The sequence below is a fragment of the Vanellus vanellus genome (assembly GCF_965231255.1).
Source record: "Vanellus vanellus genome assembly, chromosome: 22".
Classification (NCBI taxonomy): Eukaryota; Metazoa; Chordata; class Aves; order Charadriiformes; family Charadriidae; genus Vanellus; species Vanellus vanellus.
In genome coordinates, this window is record NC_138927.1 from 8,782,419 (window position 1) to 8,798,386 (window position 15,968).

General features: G+C 42.8%; 1 protein-coding gene across 1 annotated transcript; it reads right to left on the reverse strand.

Annotated features, from left to right (window-relative positions):
- Positions 1-3,616: 3,616 nt before the first annotated feature.
- RRAGC (Ras related GTP binding C) lies at positions 3,617-15,721 on the reverse strand. Its single transcript, XM_082494287.1, has 7 exons — positions 15,449-15,721; positions 10,136-10,339; positions 9,232-9,431; positions 8,261-8,375; positions 6,615-6,757; positions 5,119-5,267; positions 3,617-4,093 (listed from the first exon to the last, which is right to left on the reverse strand). The coding sequence occupies exons 1-7, from the start codon at positions 15,704-15,706 to the stop codon at positions 3,942-3,944; spliced, it is 1,221 nt and encodes a 406-aa protein (XP_082350413.1). The 5' UTR covers positions 15,707-15,721; the 3' UTR covers positions 3,617-3,941.
- Positions 15,722-15,968: the final 247 nt, after the last annotated feature.

Here is a 15,968-nt window from a genome sequence, read left to right on the forward strand (position 1 = left end):
CAAAGCATAGTGGAAAAGGAAAGGAAGGGAGAAGACGGCCACCGGCACAGTAGCAGGAGTCGGTGGAAACATAAAGCAAGAAAAAAATAAAACACTTTACCTGGGATACAGCAGCACCACTTGACAAAACAGAATAGTTTAAAGAAGGCAGTTTTCCTTAACTCGGTCTCCGAGGAGGAACTACAAACACCCCCGGACTCACCGCCAGCAGGTGCGCGCTGGTTCCGAGTAGCGCTTCCTCGAGAGAGGCACCGAGGCAGGTGGCTTTGGGGCGGGAAGCGCTCTTTCACATTTTCTCGTAGACACGGTACAAGAGCGCCATCTGCCGCGAGCGGCTTCTGGGAGCCAACCAGCCCCGCCGCTCGGCACCGAAGGGACGCACAGCGCCTCAGCGAGGCCGGGCCGCGCCCACCGCGGCGCCTGCGCGGGCCCACGGCACCTCCGGGCCCCAGCGCCGCGACGGGCGGGATCCGCCGGTCTCGGGCGGCTGGGCTGGCGCTGGGCCGCACCGTACCAAGAGCCCGCGGGCAGCGGTCGCGCAGAGGGCGAATGCGGGGGCGATAACAGCGCCAGTGCTCGCCCCCGCCCCCGCCCCCGCGGGAGGTAACGGAAGCGCGCGCGAAACCGACCGGAAGACAAGCGACAGTTGCCCTCGCGCTTCTCGGGTGCCCCCTGCTGTCCGGGGCGGACACCGCGGGCGAGGGCGCGTGCCCGGCGCGGGAGCGCTCCGGCGCCACTTTCCGCCCTGCGCTGAGGGGCTCGGCCAGGCCCGACTTGGGGGGGGGGGACACGACGGACCCCTCACTCTTCCACCCAGCGACGGGCGGATTCCACCCTCAGGACAGCACGCACACACTATCTTCCGCCACTCCGCCCCCTCTTCCTGGGCTGGGCCTTCCCCTTTCACGTGCCGTGACCACCACTGGAAGAAGCCGCCATGAACAACCGGCTGCCGCCACGCACCTCCCGGCTGGAAAGGTACCGCACACGGGAAGGCTTTAGTCTTCAGTAGAAAGGGATTTTGTTCCTTCTCCCTGCAGACTGGTCACCTTTCCCCCATGCCCTCCCCTGCCTGCACCTTTTTTCTGTTTAGAAGCACGCAGCCTCAGTTGTTTGCAAAGAAATCCCCAACTGCCAAGCACCTCTACCACTGCAGGCTCAGAGGGGACAAGAGGTGGAGAGGTGAAGCACGGGTTGCTAGTGCCCCTTACAATTTCAGTCCTTTTATTGGAGAGACGATGATATTACCCTTCCCTTACCTCGAACAGGGAATCCCCGTCTCCCTCAGGAGATCAGCACAGTAAGGGGAGACAGGTCCCTGAACGAGAGGAAATAAAGCATAATTACTATCCTTTCCCCCTCCCTCCGCAGCAGCAGAAAGATTTCAGCAGAAACTAAAAACTGCCTCACTAAAGCTGCAACGGGTTAAGTAACATTCCAACAGCAGCATCTGACTAACGTTAGCAAAGACATTAAGACTAGTTCTAGTAAACTAAAGAAACATCGTGCTCCTTACTAGAGACAAATTTAACTTCTAAAGCTAATATTGTTCAGGTAATAGTGAAAATAATCAGTATTCTGTTATGAGATGCTACCATTAACCTTTATAGTAAATGCAACCTTTCAAGAGTAAGGTAATGCTGACCAAAAAAAAAACCAAACAAACAAACAAAAAAAAAAAAACAACAAAAAACACACCACCACCAAAAAACCACAGCACACGCACCAGATGGCAGAATTTCAGAACACAGCCTAAAGCTCACCATTAATCAAAAGAAGAGAACAAGTCACTGCACCATTTATCTGCCTACTGTAAGTCTACAGTCACCTTCTGAAAATTGCATATTCAGTTTGGAGTCAGCTTTTAATTGAAAAGAAAGCTAAGGTTGACTAAAATTTTTAAAGCCTTACATAGAAAGGTGGTATTTATGTTTTTTTAGAAATACTGTGAAGATAACATGGCTTTTTAAAATTTGCTTAACCATATAGGCCTTTATAGACTTTTGTTGAACTGTCTTACCCTCCACAGAAACAACAGTGTTATGTTTGACCTTTTTTCATTTTATTAGCACAAAATCATGTAGCGACTGAAGAGAAAGAGAGGAACATACACGCGTACTTAGAACATGGAAAACTCACAGCACAAATGGGAATGATTTCTTCCTTCCTGTGATCTTACCAATTACTTCTCCTCTCACCTTGAGTACTAAAACAGTGTCATAGAGCTTGCAAGCTACAAAACCCAATCTTACAAGCCTGCAGCATTTTCTTAAAAAAAAAAAAAAAAACAAAACACCCTGCAGTTCCACTACCAAAAAAGGGGCTCGGTCTAGGTTCAGAGCTACTGCTATTAACAGAACTGAACTAGAGTACTTGAATTCTCAAGTCTCCTGCTGACTGTGGTAACTTTTTGAGCAGATCCTTTATGTATTTAGTATCATACATTATCTTTAAAACAAAGGAAAAGCGTTCAGACAGTATATGCATACACCCTAATGTTAATGTATATTCATTTTTACACAGCTCAATGAAAATCCATTCTATAAGGCCAGAAGTAATCCTGTGGTTATTTCTGACCACATAAATACATCAGTTGTGGAGATCGCTTACAGTTACAGATCTTCTTGCAGAAACTTTTACAGTGGCACTTGTATAGTCAGTTGGTCCGGTGGCTTCGCAACACCTATACATACACAGGGACAGGTAAAAAGACGTAAGATCTTTACCGGCCAGTAGCTGAGCTTACTGCATAGCAAGGCTGATGTACAGTATGACATCTGCAGTAATAATACCAATACCAATAAATTAGATTAAAACAATTCAGATATACCTCCCATAGTATGAAAGCCAGGATTCACAAAATCAGAAAAAAACACTATTCTATTCAGATAGCATGGCGACAAACAAGGTGTTTGCCACAGTACAGAATCAACACACTTTCAATGTCCAGTATTATTAGTAGGTTGTGGCACACTGATATTTAATTGCCATGCAAGGATAAACACCCTCAGACATTTTCCTAGGAACTGTCTTGGTTAGCAGTCAGAGGGTAGAGATTCACCATCAAAAGTCAGTAACTTTGTGATTTCTTTGCTTGGGAATAGCTGAAAGTGGTTGTTTTATTCCAACAGATGGCAGACATTTCAGTTTAGTTAGCCATGCAGTTGTTTTGTGAATAGGATTAATCACACAGATTTATGACATCCATGTTTTTGCAAGAGAGCAGGTAGTTTATTTCTGGTTTTAATACTTCTCTTCCATCAAAGGGGGCATACCAAGAAGTGCGGTCTGAAAGCAAAGTATCACGATCTCTTAAAATGAAGCTCCAGGTCAGCTCTCCAAACAAACGTAGAATCACCTTGCATCCACTTAACAAGTACAGAATTCCCAAGAATACTTTGAGCAAACTGGCGAGAGCAAAAACTACTTTATGGAATGATTTGTGAGACCAGCCTCACCAAACAAAAAGCCTGAGTTTCACAAGCCTAAATAATAACATGACCTTTTTTCTTTTATAACAAAAGGATAAACTCAAGCAAAAGTGGATATTCTACAGATTAATTTAAAAAAAAAAAAAAAAAAAAAAGAGTCGAGCAAGTGACTATTCAGAGTTTTACACAAAACACAAAACTCAACTCAATCATTTATAAGTTTTGACCAGGCAATCAGTCCAAGACAGACTGTTAAAATAGGACTCCAAACTGAAAAACCACTGCATTTGCAATAAAGCCGGTTTCAAACCGGTATTTCTAAGTCCACTGGCCTCAAAGTATTTTTACAGTAGTTTCAGTTGTCCAACATGAGTTACAAGCTGCTGTTCCACAATTAGCACCACTCTTCTCCTGTGAAACGTACTTCAGGCTTTCAGACTACTCTTCTCTTGTTCCACAAAAGTTTGGAGTGAAGAGCTGACAAGTCTATTCAATGTCTTTAGTTTTCCTCTAGACTGCATTCCTAGGTGTGCCATTGTGAGTCACTGCTTTCATATTTGAGGTGCTTGATTGATGACTGCAGATTCTGTGGGAGGCAACACCTACTTCAAACACTTCATGAATGGCTTTGCGGAAGCAATGAAAATTGTAGTCTATCAGACCTGTCAAGAAGGAGGGGGAAGGGAGAGGAAAAACTGTGTTCAGCTCGGCACATTTACGTAATCAACACAGCTCTGGAATAAATATAAAATATTTCAGTTAACCAACAGCTATTTTGCCACTTATTTTAGCATTAATTTGGATTCAGAAGATTTAACAAAGTTTTACTGATGCCAGTATTTATTTAGACTGTCTCAGTTTTTACCCAAAAAAAAGTACTCATTTGGAATGCAAGGTGTATATTCATAATTAAACAGCAGGTGAGAGGACAACACAAGACCGTACCCCCAAAAAACATGCCAGTACAGAACGACGACCATCACTTGAATGTTACCTTGTACTTTATGTCATTGATATATATCCTAACTCTGGTCAGAAAAACTTTGAGATCAAATATAGTAGAGTTATTAAAATAATACATCTGCTTTTTCTCTTTTTAAAGTGCCAAGGTAAGTACTGTCACCATTGAAGTAAAATACTTTGAAATTAGGGCCTACACTGTCATTTCTGCCTCTTAACATATGCAAGACCATTCATACCATCACCTCCTGCAGGTCCAAGCAACTATAGTTGGTTAGACCTGCAATGTATTAACCATTTTGTTCTAAGTTCCTACTACGTACTGTACTAGCCTACCACTGTTCATTTCTTCAGTCATACATTAAAAAGGTTACATCAGTGCAACACATGATAGAGAACATGGCTATTCACAATACAGCAGCTGTCAAGCAGAACATAATAAGCATTACTCCATTCTACTGATTCCACTATAGCAGATGGTAGTGACACAGGCCACATTAGCTTCACAAGTCCCTACAGCAGAAGGACCACAATTAAAGCAATGATTCACAAGAATAAAAATAAGACCTTTTATACCTATCTATAGGAAAGGATAAAATACCTCCCAGAAAAAAATAAACAGATTTAGTTACGCAAAAAACAAGGTGACTTGTAAAGTCATATTAATATTTTACAGTTGATAAAAACCATTAGATAAAAGCTATTCAATTGGGGGGGGAGTCCTTACCTTTGCGCTCAAAACTCTCTTCTCTAAGAATGCAAACTAATGCCAAAAACTTTGTTACTTCCTTTAAGTACAGGACCGTTGTGTTATTGAGCTTGATAATTGCCATTGACTCTTTATCATAAGCGCTTCCAGTCCCATCTTCCTTTAACCTAAGAAAGAATGAGTTAACCCAAGACATAATCTAGTAGGCATACATATATAACTTCAAGACAAATACCCGTTGAATGCAGTTAGAAGAATATTCCTGAATGGTGAGCAAGTGAAGAACCTGCAATGCAGGTTTTAATAATATTGTAAGAAAGACCATTATCACACCTTAAGTTTCTCAGGAAAGCTAGACCTAAACAGAGTAGAGGCCTTCACTAGATCCTATCTATCTTAGATGAGCAGTTAAGAGCAAGCTATCAGCATGCATTCTTTTGATATCAAATGAAGAGCTGTGGCTGTTTAGTCGATACTGTTTTCAGCTTACAGCTGTGCATTCTTAATGAAGGTAGTATAGTACATTAGTTATAGCATAGTTTACCTTCAACCCAAAGAGCCACTGCTACTCACTGTCTCACTGAGTTTACAATGCCACAGTAAGGTATCAGGTGATTGGTTTGAAGATTCTAATGCAGCACTTCGACATAGAAAGGTCGATGGAGTGACATCTCAGCAAATTTACTTGTAGTAAATTAATAGAAAGGCTTCCTTAGCGAGGCTGGGGTGGGCAGGGCGGGGGGGGAGCGTGGTGTGTGCAACAGGGAGCAGGACACCTTTTGGTCTTAAGCTAAACCAGCCTGCATTTACAAGAAAAGGTTAGGATGCTGCTTTCTATCTGCAAGTTATTAGTGTTAGTTAAATTACTGGAGAAGCAAAAGATGTATCGCAAGCTAATTCTAAGCATTCACTCCTGAAAAAAAAACAAAGCAAACAGTTACACGACCCTGGGTTGACCCATCAGGAGACAAACCATTAAATGTTGCGGTATTTCTTGGCAGCACTGTATTTTCCAGGCTACAACCACAGTTCTAAAGTAGGTTAGGCTTCTCCAGAGCCACTTCCAAAATCCGTTGCAAAGTATAATTCAGCCGTAAATTGTGAGAAACAAGCACAAGATGCATCCCTTGGAGAAAGTCAGCAAGAGCTGAGCTGACCTTGCAAAAGCTATTCTGTTCAGACAGCAGCAAGTCTTAAAGCAACGTGACTGCAAGTTACACTTAGAAGCACCCACTATGCCAAACAAGACACAGTAGTATTCATATTTTACATGAAACACTTGACTTTTACAAATGTCAGATGGCTGTCTAAGGCCATGAGTGGAGGGAAACAAACTGAGTACAAATGCTCAGCCCAGCTGCCAAACCATTTGGCTTTATTCTAGTTGCTTACAGAATCAATGTGCTCAACAGACCAATCAATAGCATCTATGACAAAGCCAGCACCACTTGCACAGTTTGCAACCTATTCTACAACTTTCAAGGACTTTTTTCCTAAGAGTATTCATCACTTACCCATATATACAGGAAACATCTATCACTACATCAATCATGTCACAGCACAACTCATATGACTGCATGTCCACAGGGGAACTGTCTGTTGCGATGTAGATTTTGCTGACTACATCGAAGAGAAAAGCCTTTTCAATGCCTGAATTCTTCAGAAAGAAAAAGAATTTGGATGAATTTTTAAAATAACTACATTTTTAAAATCGCAAGTAGAATTCATACACTTTCACATTCTTAATAGCAGGAAACGGTTTAAACATAACCAATTTAGAGGCTTAAGACAGAATCAAGATTTAGACCATATAGTTTATAAATGCAATACCCTTGTTGCCATAGTACATATCAATATTACTTTCTAGTTGACAAAACTAAAGCTGGGGTCTCGATTAGAATTCTTTTCAGTTTATTATATACTGGATCATAATTGAGGTTAGATTTTACTATGCTTCCAGAACTCAAATTCAGTAGTTTTCCTCTTCTGTGGTTCTGTTAACTCCAGAAGAGCCACACATTCACTTCCACCTGATGGACCAGGCTCAGAGACAAGTTACCTCACAGCAGTATGCTGACACTTAAATTTTACACTTGTAGCATCTTGGCAGTTCAGTTTCTGTGTGAGGCAGTTGCCGTGTAGTTTAACATGAGAATAAATATAGTCAGCTTCTAAAATTATGACTCCATGAAGAGTATCACATTCTGGCAGTTATAGGTATGGAAAAGCACAAAGTCAATCGTACCATCCCATTTGTAACTGAGCACTTTGGCGTACTGTAAGTGCTCATACCAAATTCAGAAGCCTTCTGCTGTTAAGCAAGTTACCACATATACACTATGGATTTCTGGCAAAGCTTAATTTCTATTTATGCACCAGAAGCATTTCTTATAGCTTCTTCCTAGCTAGTCTGAATACACAAGGCAGTGTCCCGAGGACATCCAGATGATCATTTTGGCATTAGAGCCAAGCTCCATACCCTTGTGGCACTGAGCAGGGTGAGCCATTAATGTGTCCTTTATCCACTGGGCCAAGTTATTACAGACAGTCCTCTACCAACACAGGAAACAAGCATTATACAGTAGCATGGGGCAACATGTCTGACCCACACAGCTCATCTCAATCACAACTGTTTCTTTCTACATTGTTGACATGCCTGCAACAGCCTTAAACAAGACAAGCTACTTCAGCCTTGTCTCTGGGATGACACCTGATTTGATTTAACGTCTACAGCAGCAAATTCCTATGTCACAAATTCCGTAAGAAACGCAAACACTAAAAGAATAAGGGCAAAAGTCTCACAGACAACATGAAATAGACAGTTTAGTTCAAGGCCAAGTTCCTATTATGGAAAAAGTCTCTTGCCAGTTCAGCTATATTAGACTACTAAGTGTCTTAGCAGACTAATCAGTATATTGTGCTGGCTATCAAGTTATAACCAGCCAAACTACACTTTGTCAGTATTTAGTGTGCACAAAGCACACACCAGTACAATTTAGCTGTTGTAAAGAGCTTCTAAGGCAGACAACCGGGCCAGCAGAGAACACCAACATGAGCACTACCCACATCTCTCAAGGGCAGATCTAGCCAGCGTTTCTTAGCAGGACTTGCTTTACCATTCCACTTATTTCACTCAAAGTTTTGTTAGATTAACACTTACAGATATAAAGATATTTAGTAGATTTTCCAGCGTTGGCAGTTGTGGAATGAGCTTCTGTACCACTTTACTGAAGGCTTCAAATATTGAATGGTCATAGATACTGGTCAAATAAAAGCTGAGATGAGGAGAGAGGGGAAAGGAATTAAAAAGAACACAGATTCAAGAGCATTTCAGAATTCCAGTGGAAATGTTAAAGCTATGTTTTTAACAAGAAGGCCAGACAATTTAGCTGGGATGCCTTTATCACAAATATGGATGGCCATTGCACTAAGAACCTAATTTCTGAGTAAACACGAAACAGATTTCCCCCATCTCCAGGAGAACAGAGAGAAAAACCTGAACATGCTTTCACAACACACTTAGCCTACAGAATGCTTATCACAAAGGCATTAAACACTCAACTAGATTTCTTCAAGTCCCATTTCTGGCCTTCCACTGTATTCACACTAATGCTGAGAGATACTGGCAATACTTAAAGGCTCTGTTAGAATCAAAATGGCAGTAAAAAGACAGAAAAGATAACTTGTTTTAAAGTTGTCAGTAAAAGACACCTTAAAAGCAAGCCAAATATCAAGTAAGAGACTAAGTTTTTAAAACCAATCGCACTGAAAAGTCAGTGCTGGCCAGAACTAGAAGGCAGGCAGCTTCCCCTCTCCTTCCCCTGCCCCTGCCCCTCCAGGCAACACGTACAAATTCGGCGTGAATGAAATGCAAAAGGACCTTGAATTATCAGTGAGTTTATGAATAAATCTGTTGATTGGAATCTGATACAGTAGCCTGCCTTATTCTAGTCAGCCTAACAGCTGAGGCTTGGCCATAAATTCAGCACTGTATTTTATAATAAGAGTTTGTGCAACATTAAGAAACTAACGAGGCCTTGCTCCAGTCCATCCGCTATTAAATCTAAAAGCCGTTAGTCTGTATGCATATTAGCAACAGTAGAATCATATATGCCACAATCTTTAACTCACCTAAGGTGAAGTTTTTCAAGCCCAGCATCCGCAAGGTCATCATTAGCCCTCTGATGAATATCCCTCTGAGTTTCTATTTTATGGTCATCCGATAAACCATCAACTTTATGAATAAAAACTTCAAAGTTCATTTCCGGGTTGACCTTGTAGGCTTTTGAAACTGTAATGTGGAGTCTTGTTAAGGCTTCCATGTAGTCATCCTGTAAATCAGTTTTGGCAGGAAAGAATCACAAGGCTTTATCTCTGATAATTATTCCATTCTGCACAAGGACAAAATATTTCAGTGCAAGAACTTCATTTCTGTAACTAAACAGAAGTATGAGAGAAGATAATACCTTGGAATGTCAGAAATCCGAGTAGTTTAGATTCTGTTACATACATGAAGTTGCATTAGCTATACAAGGCTTAGCTGCACAGAACTAGGCTTCAGAGCAACGGGCAGGTTACACTTCAACTCCAGCAAAAGGCGGCAGAAATCTCCGAGACAGTCCTGATAACCAGGTAATCTTCCACGGTGCAATTCCTAAGTTTATTAGAAGCTACCAGATATCCAGTAGTACCAGTACTTGAAACTAAGGTCAGCAGTGTGCCGTTACTAAATGAACTCCATAGCAGCCAAAAGCAGATGGAAGGGATAATTCAGGCCACCTAGCACAGCAGGGTCTCACTATTATAGTAGAAAAGGTAATTTCTTTCAAACTCTCTCCACTTGGAGCGTATGTTCCAGTCACTTCACAAAACTAAAAACCACACACCAAAAGTTAGACTGCGAACGCATCCTTTCATACATAACAGATGTTATACGAACTTATCTAAAACCACAAATTATTAGCTTCTCAATCATTCCTCTCACACACAAAGCAAAAAGAAAACTTTCTTGTGATTCTTAGTGATTTGTATTTACCTGGGCATCAATAACATATATTAGAGCACCTGTTCCTCTGAAGATCATCTCATAATCAAATGTTGGATCAAAAAAGTCCATCTGTCCAGGAAAATCCCATATTTGGAAATTCACAAACGAACTGTTGGAAATATCGTCTTTGTAGATTTTGTTGGTACTTTCCAAGAACAGAGTCTCATTGGGAGACATTTTGTGAAACACCACCTGTTAAAAGAACACAAATAATAGTCTCAACTTTATCTAATTAGAAAAGACTGGTAAAAGTTCTATGACTTGAATCTTACAAATAGATTTGTCCATTCTAAAGTGTACAGTTTCCTTTCAGTAAATAGACAGCTTCCTGCATCAGCTAAGGAAACACCTACCCTCAACCGGAACCAAGCAACCGAATGGGGAGGAATAACCCCATGCATCAGTACAGGTTGGGGGCTGACCTCCTGGAGAGCAGCTCTGTGGAAAGGGACCTGGGAGTCCTGGTGGACAACAGGATGACCATGAGCCAGCAATGTGCCCTGGCGGCCAAGAGGGCCAATGGCATCCTGGGGTGCATCAAAGAGTGTGGCCAGCAGGTCAAGGGAGGTCATCCTCCCCCTCTACTCTGCCCTGGTGAGGCCGCATCTGGAGTACTGCGTCCAGTTCTGGGCTCCCCAGTTCAAGAAAGACAGGGATCTGCTGGAGAGGGACCAGCAAAGGGCTACAAAGATGATTAGGGGATTAGAACATCTTTCATATGAGGAAAGGCTGAGGAACTTGGGTCTCTTTAGAGAAAAGAAGAATGAGGGGGGATCTTATTAATGCTTTCAAATACTTAAAGGGAGGATGCCAGAGGGATGGGAGGAGTCTTTTTTCAGTGGTGCCCATTGATAGGACGAGGGGTAATGGGCACAAACTTGAACATAGGAAGTTCCATCTTAACATGAGGAGGAACTTCTTCACTTTGAGGGTAGTGGAGCACTAGAACAGGCTGCCCAGAGAGGTTGTGGAGTCTCCCACTCTGGAGATGTTCAAAATCCGCCTGGATGCTGTCCTGCGCAACCTGCTGTAGGTGACCCTGCTCTGGCAGGGGGGGTGGACTAGATGATCTCCAGAGGTCCCTTCCAACCCTTGACTATTCTGTGATTCTCTGAATACAGTTAAACATTGTCACAAGTCTAAATAACACTACTGCCTAAAGGCACAGGCATCCCAGTTACACTTTCTTCCTTGCAAGTCTAACACAGTACTTTCAAATTCTGCTATGTTGGCCAATTCAGATCTGGTATAAAGCCACCGTGTTAATTAAGCAACTGCAAGCTTTTAAGAACTATTCCTTTCCAGTCTTAGAAATTCCTAAAGGAAACATTGCTTTTAGTCTGGTGTCAAGTGTTATGACCCAATATAATCAGACTGTTCTAAACAACAATAAAAGCGTACAAAAATATCTCAGTTTTAGAGACCCAAATAGCCAGGTAGTTTGCCATCTATTAACAACTACATTATGTTTGCTGACCCTCTCCTTTCAAGTACCCCAAAGAAACATGAAAGCTTTTGTGCTAGTTGGTAAACAGTTTAGCTGCAGTGATGAAAAACATACTCACTGCTAGTAAACAAAAAGCCCCGCTGGGATTTTAGCCCTTCCCAGAACAAATAGAACTAACATGTAACCCCACAGCAAAGCAGCCTGTAGCAAAAACAGTCAGTTTCAACAGCAAACATTGTGGTAAAGCGACTCAACCATATATTACAGAAGTTACTACAAACTAAGGTGGTCAAACACTAGGACTTCAAAAAGAAAGATGTTTCTATATAGCACTTTGTAATTTATTTTTTTCTTCACGTTTCACAGTCACAGAAGTCATCCATTAAGGAGACTCTGTCAAAAAAACTGCAAGACAAACAACTCCACACCCAGCATAGTTAATGGATTGTTTAGTCAGGTTCAAAGTTGTACCTCAGCCTAGATTTTTAAGACTGAGGGGAAAAAAACGCAGCTCCTCAAGGCAAATGCTTGAGGAAACCAGGATCTAAATGGGGGTTTAAACAGCAGGACATTTGTATGGAAAAGTAAGAACAGTTCTAGGTACGTAGCTGCTGTATTGCAAGGACTAGAAATTCCTCAGGGTTTGCAGCACAGTTTTAAAGCATTCCGAAATCAGCGTTTCCTCTTTGGAACTCAGAGTCTCCCACAGGGAGCAGGACAGAATTTGTGAATCCAGTTTAAAGCAGATGAGTCTCTAAGAAGCAATGCCATCATCCCCCTTTCCCCTTCTTCCCAAAGCAGCACATTTCATCAGACTGGTGTTCCCCATATGTTTTTTCACACTAATAGGGGAACCAGGACACAGTTTTAACCAAATTCTATTTCTATCGCCTAGCATCTACCCCCACTCTTACTTGCTTTACACAGCTTCGATAAAGCAAATAAAAAGACTGTGGAAGCATCTGATTGGAAGCGCACAGCTAACACTGATGCCAAGCAATTTTGACTAGACATACACAGGCAGAGCAGACAAAGCTAGTAAAATTCTAAGAATCTGCTGAGTTTCCTTGCTATGACTTTTATCATTCCCAAGTGTTCCTTTTACACCTTCAACATCCAACAGTCTCATCAGCTTCCTGGCAGACTTCCTGCTTTTACAGTATTTTAAAAACTTTTCCCTGTCAGCTTGAGTACTCTTAGCACTACACTCGTTCAGATTTCTTTTTTATCTCTCTGAAGTTCCCATTCACAGCTCACCTGTCATGCCCTCTGAGTTTTCAGCATTTTTTTTTTTTTATTTCCTGACGTGTCAACCTTTTCTCTACAGTAATTTCTCTACAGCTGCACTTGGTTTTATTTTTGAACCGCCTCCACGTTTCTGGTCTGCCCTTTTCTTGTATAGTTTTTTGTTTGTTTGTTTTGGTGTTTTTTTTTTTTTAAACTCACTATTTCTGTCTCAATTTTTGAGTAGTTACTCTTCCTTGGATCCACTAGTTGAGTTTGTCCAACATGTTCATTCCCACTACCTTAAACTTTGAATGGACTCTCTAGGGAAGCATGTGGTTGGTTTTGGTTGTTTGGTTTGTTGGGTTTTTTTTTTGGTTTTGGTTTTTTGTTTTTTTTTAACAAACCAGAGAACAGCCATATTCGGAATTTCACTTCCAGCTGAAATGTTGGCCTGATCCATACAAACAAAAATTTCCCAGACCACCAAACAATAATCTGACACATCAAGTGACAAACATGACTTCCACAACATCCCTACTACAAGAGCTTATGATCAAATATAACCTGCCACCACAAGGCACCTTATAGGGTACATTGTTGCATAACAACAATAAACTGCAAGAATATCTAAGGCAGGAATTGCAAGTTTCCGAGAAAGTAACAAATCTAGGATAGTTTCCCCCCCTCTTTTTTTTTTTTTGACAGTTTGTCTGCAAACATGAATAACTGGTTTATATCTGAGAAATCTACATCCTTTTCCTCAGAAAGGAAACAAACAGAGAGAGAACTTTTCTAAGAATCTTCACAATGCAAGTAATCCAAAGGTAAGAATGCTTCACTGGGAGTTGTCCCAGGCCACCACAAAGCACGCTGCAATGAAGTCTGTACAGCCAAAGTAGGCAGTTTGCCCTTCATAAACAACCACTCTCCCCACTGCAGCACAGGATCATTCTGCACATAAGAATAGGTTCCTTTACCTATAAGTCCAAATACAGAATGGGTTTTCATACTCCAATTTTTTTCCCAGTCACAGTAAACCCTTTTCTTTTCCCTTGAGATAATATTAGATTATTTCTATTGCCCTGATGTCCAGAAAGGAATTTGCGCAGGCAGATGAAAGGAGGTCCCTGAAAAGAGAGAGAAAAGGTACAGTATTGCAAGATTGTGCTGAGAACCTAATAACTGGAAGCAAACAACTGCTTCCCAGGTAACAATGAAAAGCAAATTCCAAAGGATTCCCTAGTGGCAGTAAGATGTACAACCATTTTGTCATTTGCACGCTTTCCACAATCTTTGCTTTAATTTTGTGGATTTCTTAAGCTGTGATAATGAATGAGATGGTCTCAGAAGCAGCAGCTGTCTTTTTTTCCAGAGGAGAGATTTGGGGGGTGGGGGGTGATAAAGGAAGAGGGTAAGTACAGCAAAAGGAAGACAAGATATTTGCTGGTTATTAGGAGCACCGCATTACATCTTGATGTATTAGAGCTTGCTACAGAAGCATGACAGACAGCTGGTTCCGACTCCCTACTCACCCAATTCAATTCACTTATTTAACACCTTTAAAGAAAAATGGGTATAAATGAAAGGTTTACAGCAGCTCCAAACAAGCTGCTGCTTTAGGTTCTACCACACACAAAGTCCTGCCCCAGTATTACATTTATGTTAATCTTATTAAGGCAGACCAGCAAGTCTGGTGACCACAGAACAAAAAAAAAAAACACAAAACCAAAACAAAACAAACACCAACCAACTGAACAAACAAAAAGAAAACAAACAAACTAACAAAAAAAACCCACATCCCCACAAAACCCCAAATCAGGTACTCTGTTTGAACTCTTTCCAGGTTCCTATTACATAAGGACGATACAGTAAGTCCAGCTACACAAGTCATAGTTCTGCACGAAAATCTCTGAAGGATTTCACACTTGGATTTGAGAAAGTTTGAGTCCCCTAAGTCTAGAGCTTGAGAACCACTGCATTTCACTAGTAACACCTTCCCATAAAGATATCACCTAAAACCTTTGTAATAGGGACTGCAAATACAAAACTTGCAATGAAGAACGGAGATCATAATTAGTGCTACACTTCTCTTGAGCTACGTGACAAATGAAAATAGTCAGTTTTGCCTTTTTTTTTTTTTAATTAAGAAAAACTAGCGACTTCACAAAGCTACCAACAAACCTAAGACACCGAAACCGTTTTATTTCCTCCTCAACCAGCAACCCTCGTTTGCTCGGTCTAGCGCACCAAAGGAAACCAGAGGCTGCCCTTCTGCTCGTACAAAAGCAGAAGTCTCTTTCAAAGGACCAAAACGCAGAACAGCTCAAGTCTTCTTCCGACCGGGAGCGCTAGCGGACCACCACACACCTGTACCGCTCACGGTGCTCTCACGCCCCTAAGAAAACATAATAAATTCCACGCCAATGTCTTCACTTTTTATTTTTGATGCGTTACAGTGAAGAACTACTACTATGTTACACAACCTTGCAGCGGATCGCGGTCCGCTCTGGGAAGAAGGTGTCTTTAAGTCCCCCCTTCGCTCCAACTTTTCCACACGCGCCCGCGTTAAAAAGCAGAACCAGCCTGAACGGGAGAACGGGGGCGGGGAGCCGCCGGCCACCCCTCACCTTCTGGATGGAGGACTTGCCGCTGCGCCGCAGCCCCATCAGCAGGATCCGCGGCTTGGAGTCCGCCCCGCCCGCGCCGCCGCCGGGCCCACCCGCGCCGCCGCCAGGCCCGCCGGGCCCTGGGCCTCCCTCCAGCTCCGCCTCCTCCTCCTCCTCCCCATAGCCGAAGTCCTTGGGGAACGAGTCCGCAGCCCCGAAGCTGCCCCCCACCAAGGCCGGCTCCTCCGCCGCACCCGCCCCTCCGAACTGCAGCGCCATGTCCGCCCGCCGCCCTCCAGCCACCAGCGACAGCCCGCGGCCTCCCCCTGCTCGCCCAACCCAACCCGGCACCGGATTGGCTGGCACCGGGCTCCGCGGCGCCGATTGGCTCAGGAAGGCAGCGAGGTAGGGTGGCTCCGGTCAGACGACTCGAGTCACCTGACGGCGGTGCCGCACGTGAGCGGGAGGGGCGGGGCGAGCAGCGGCCCAGGCGCGTGGGGCGGGTGGCGCAAAAGCCGCCGTAAAGCGCGGGTGGGAGCGC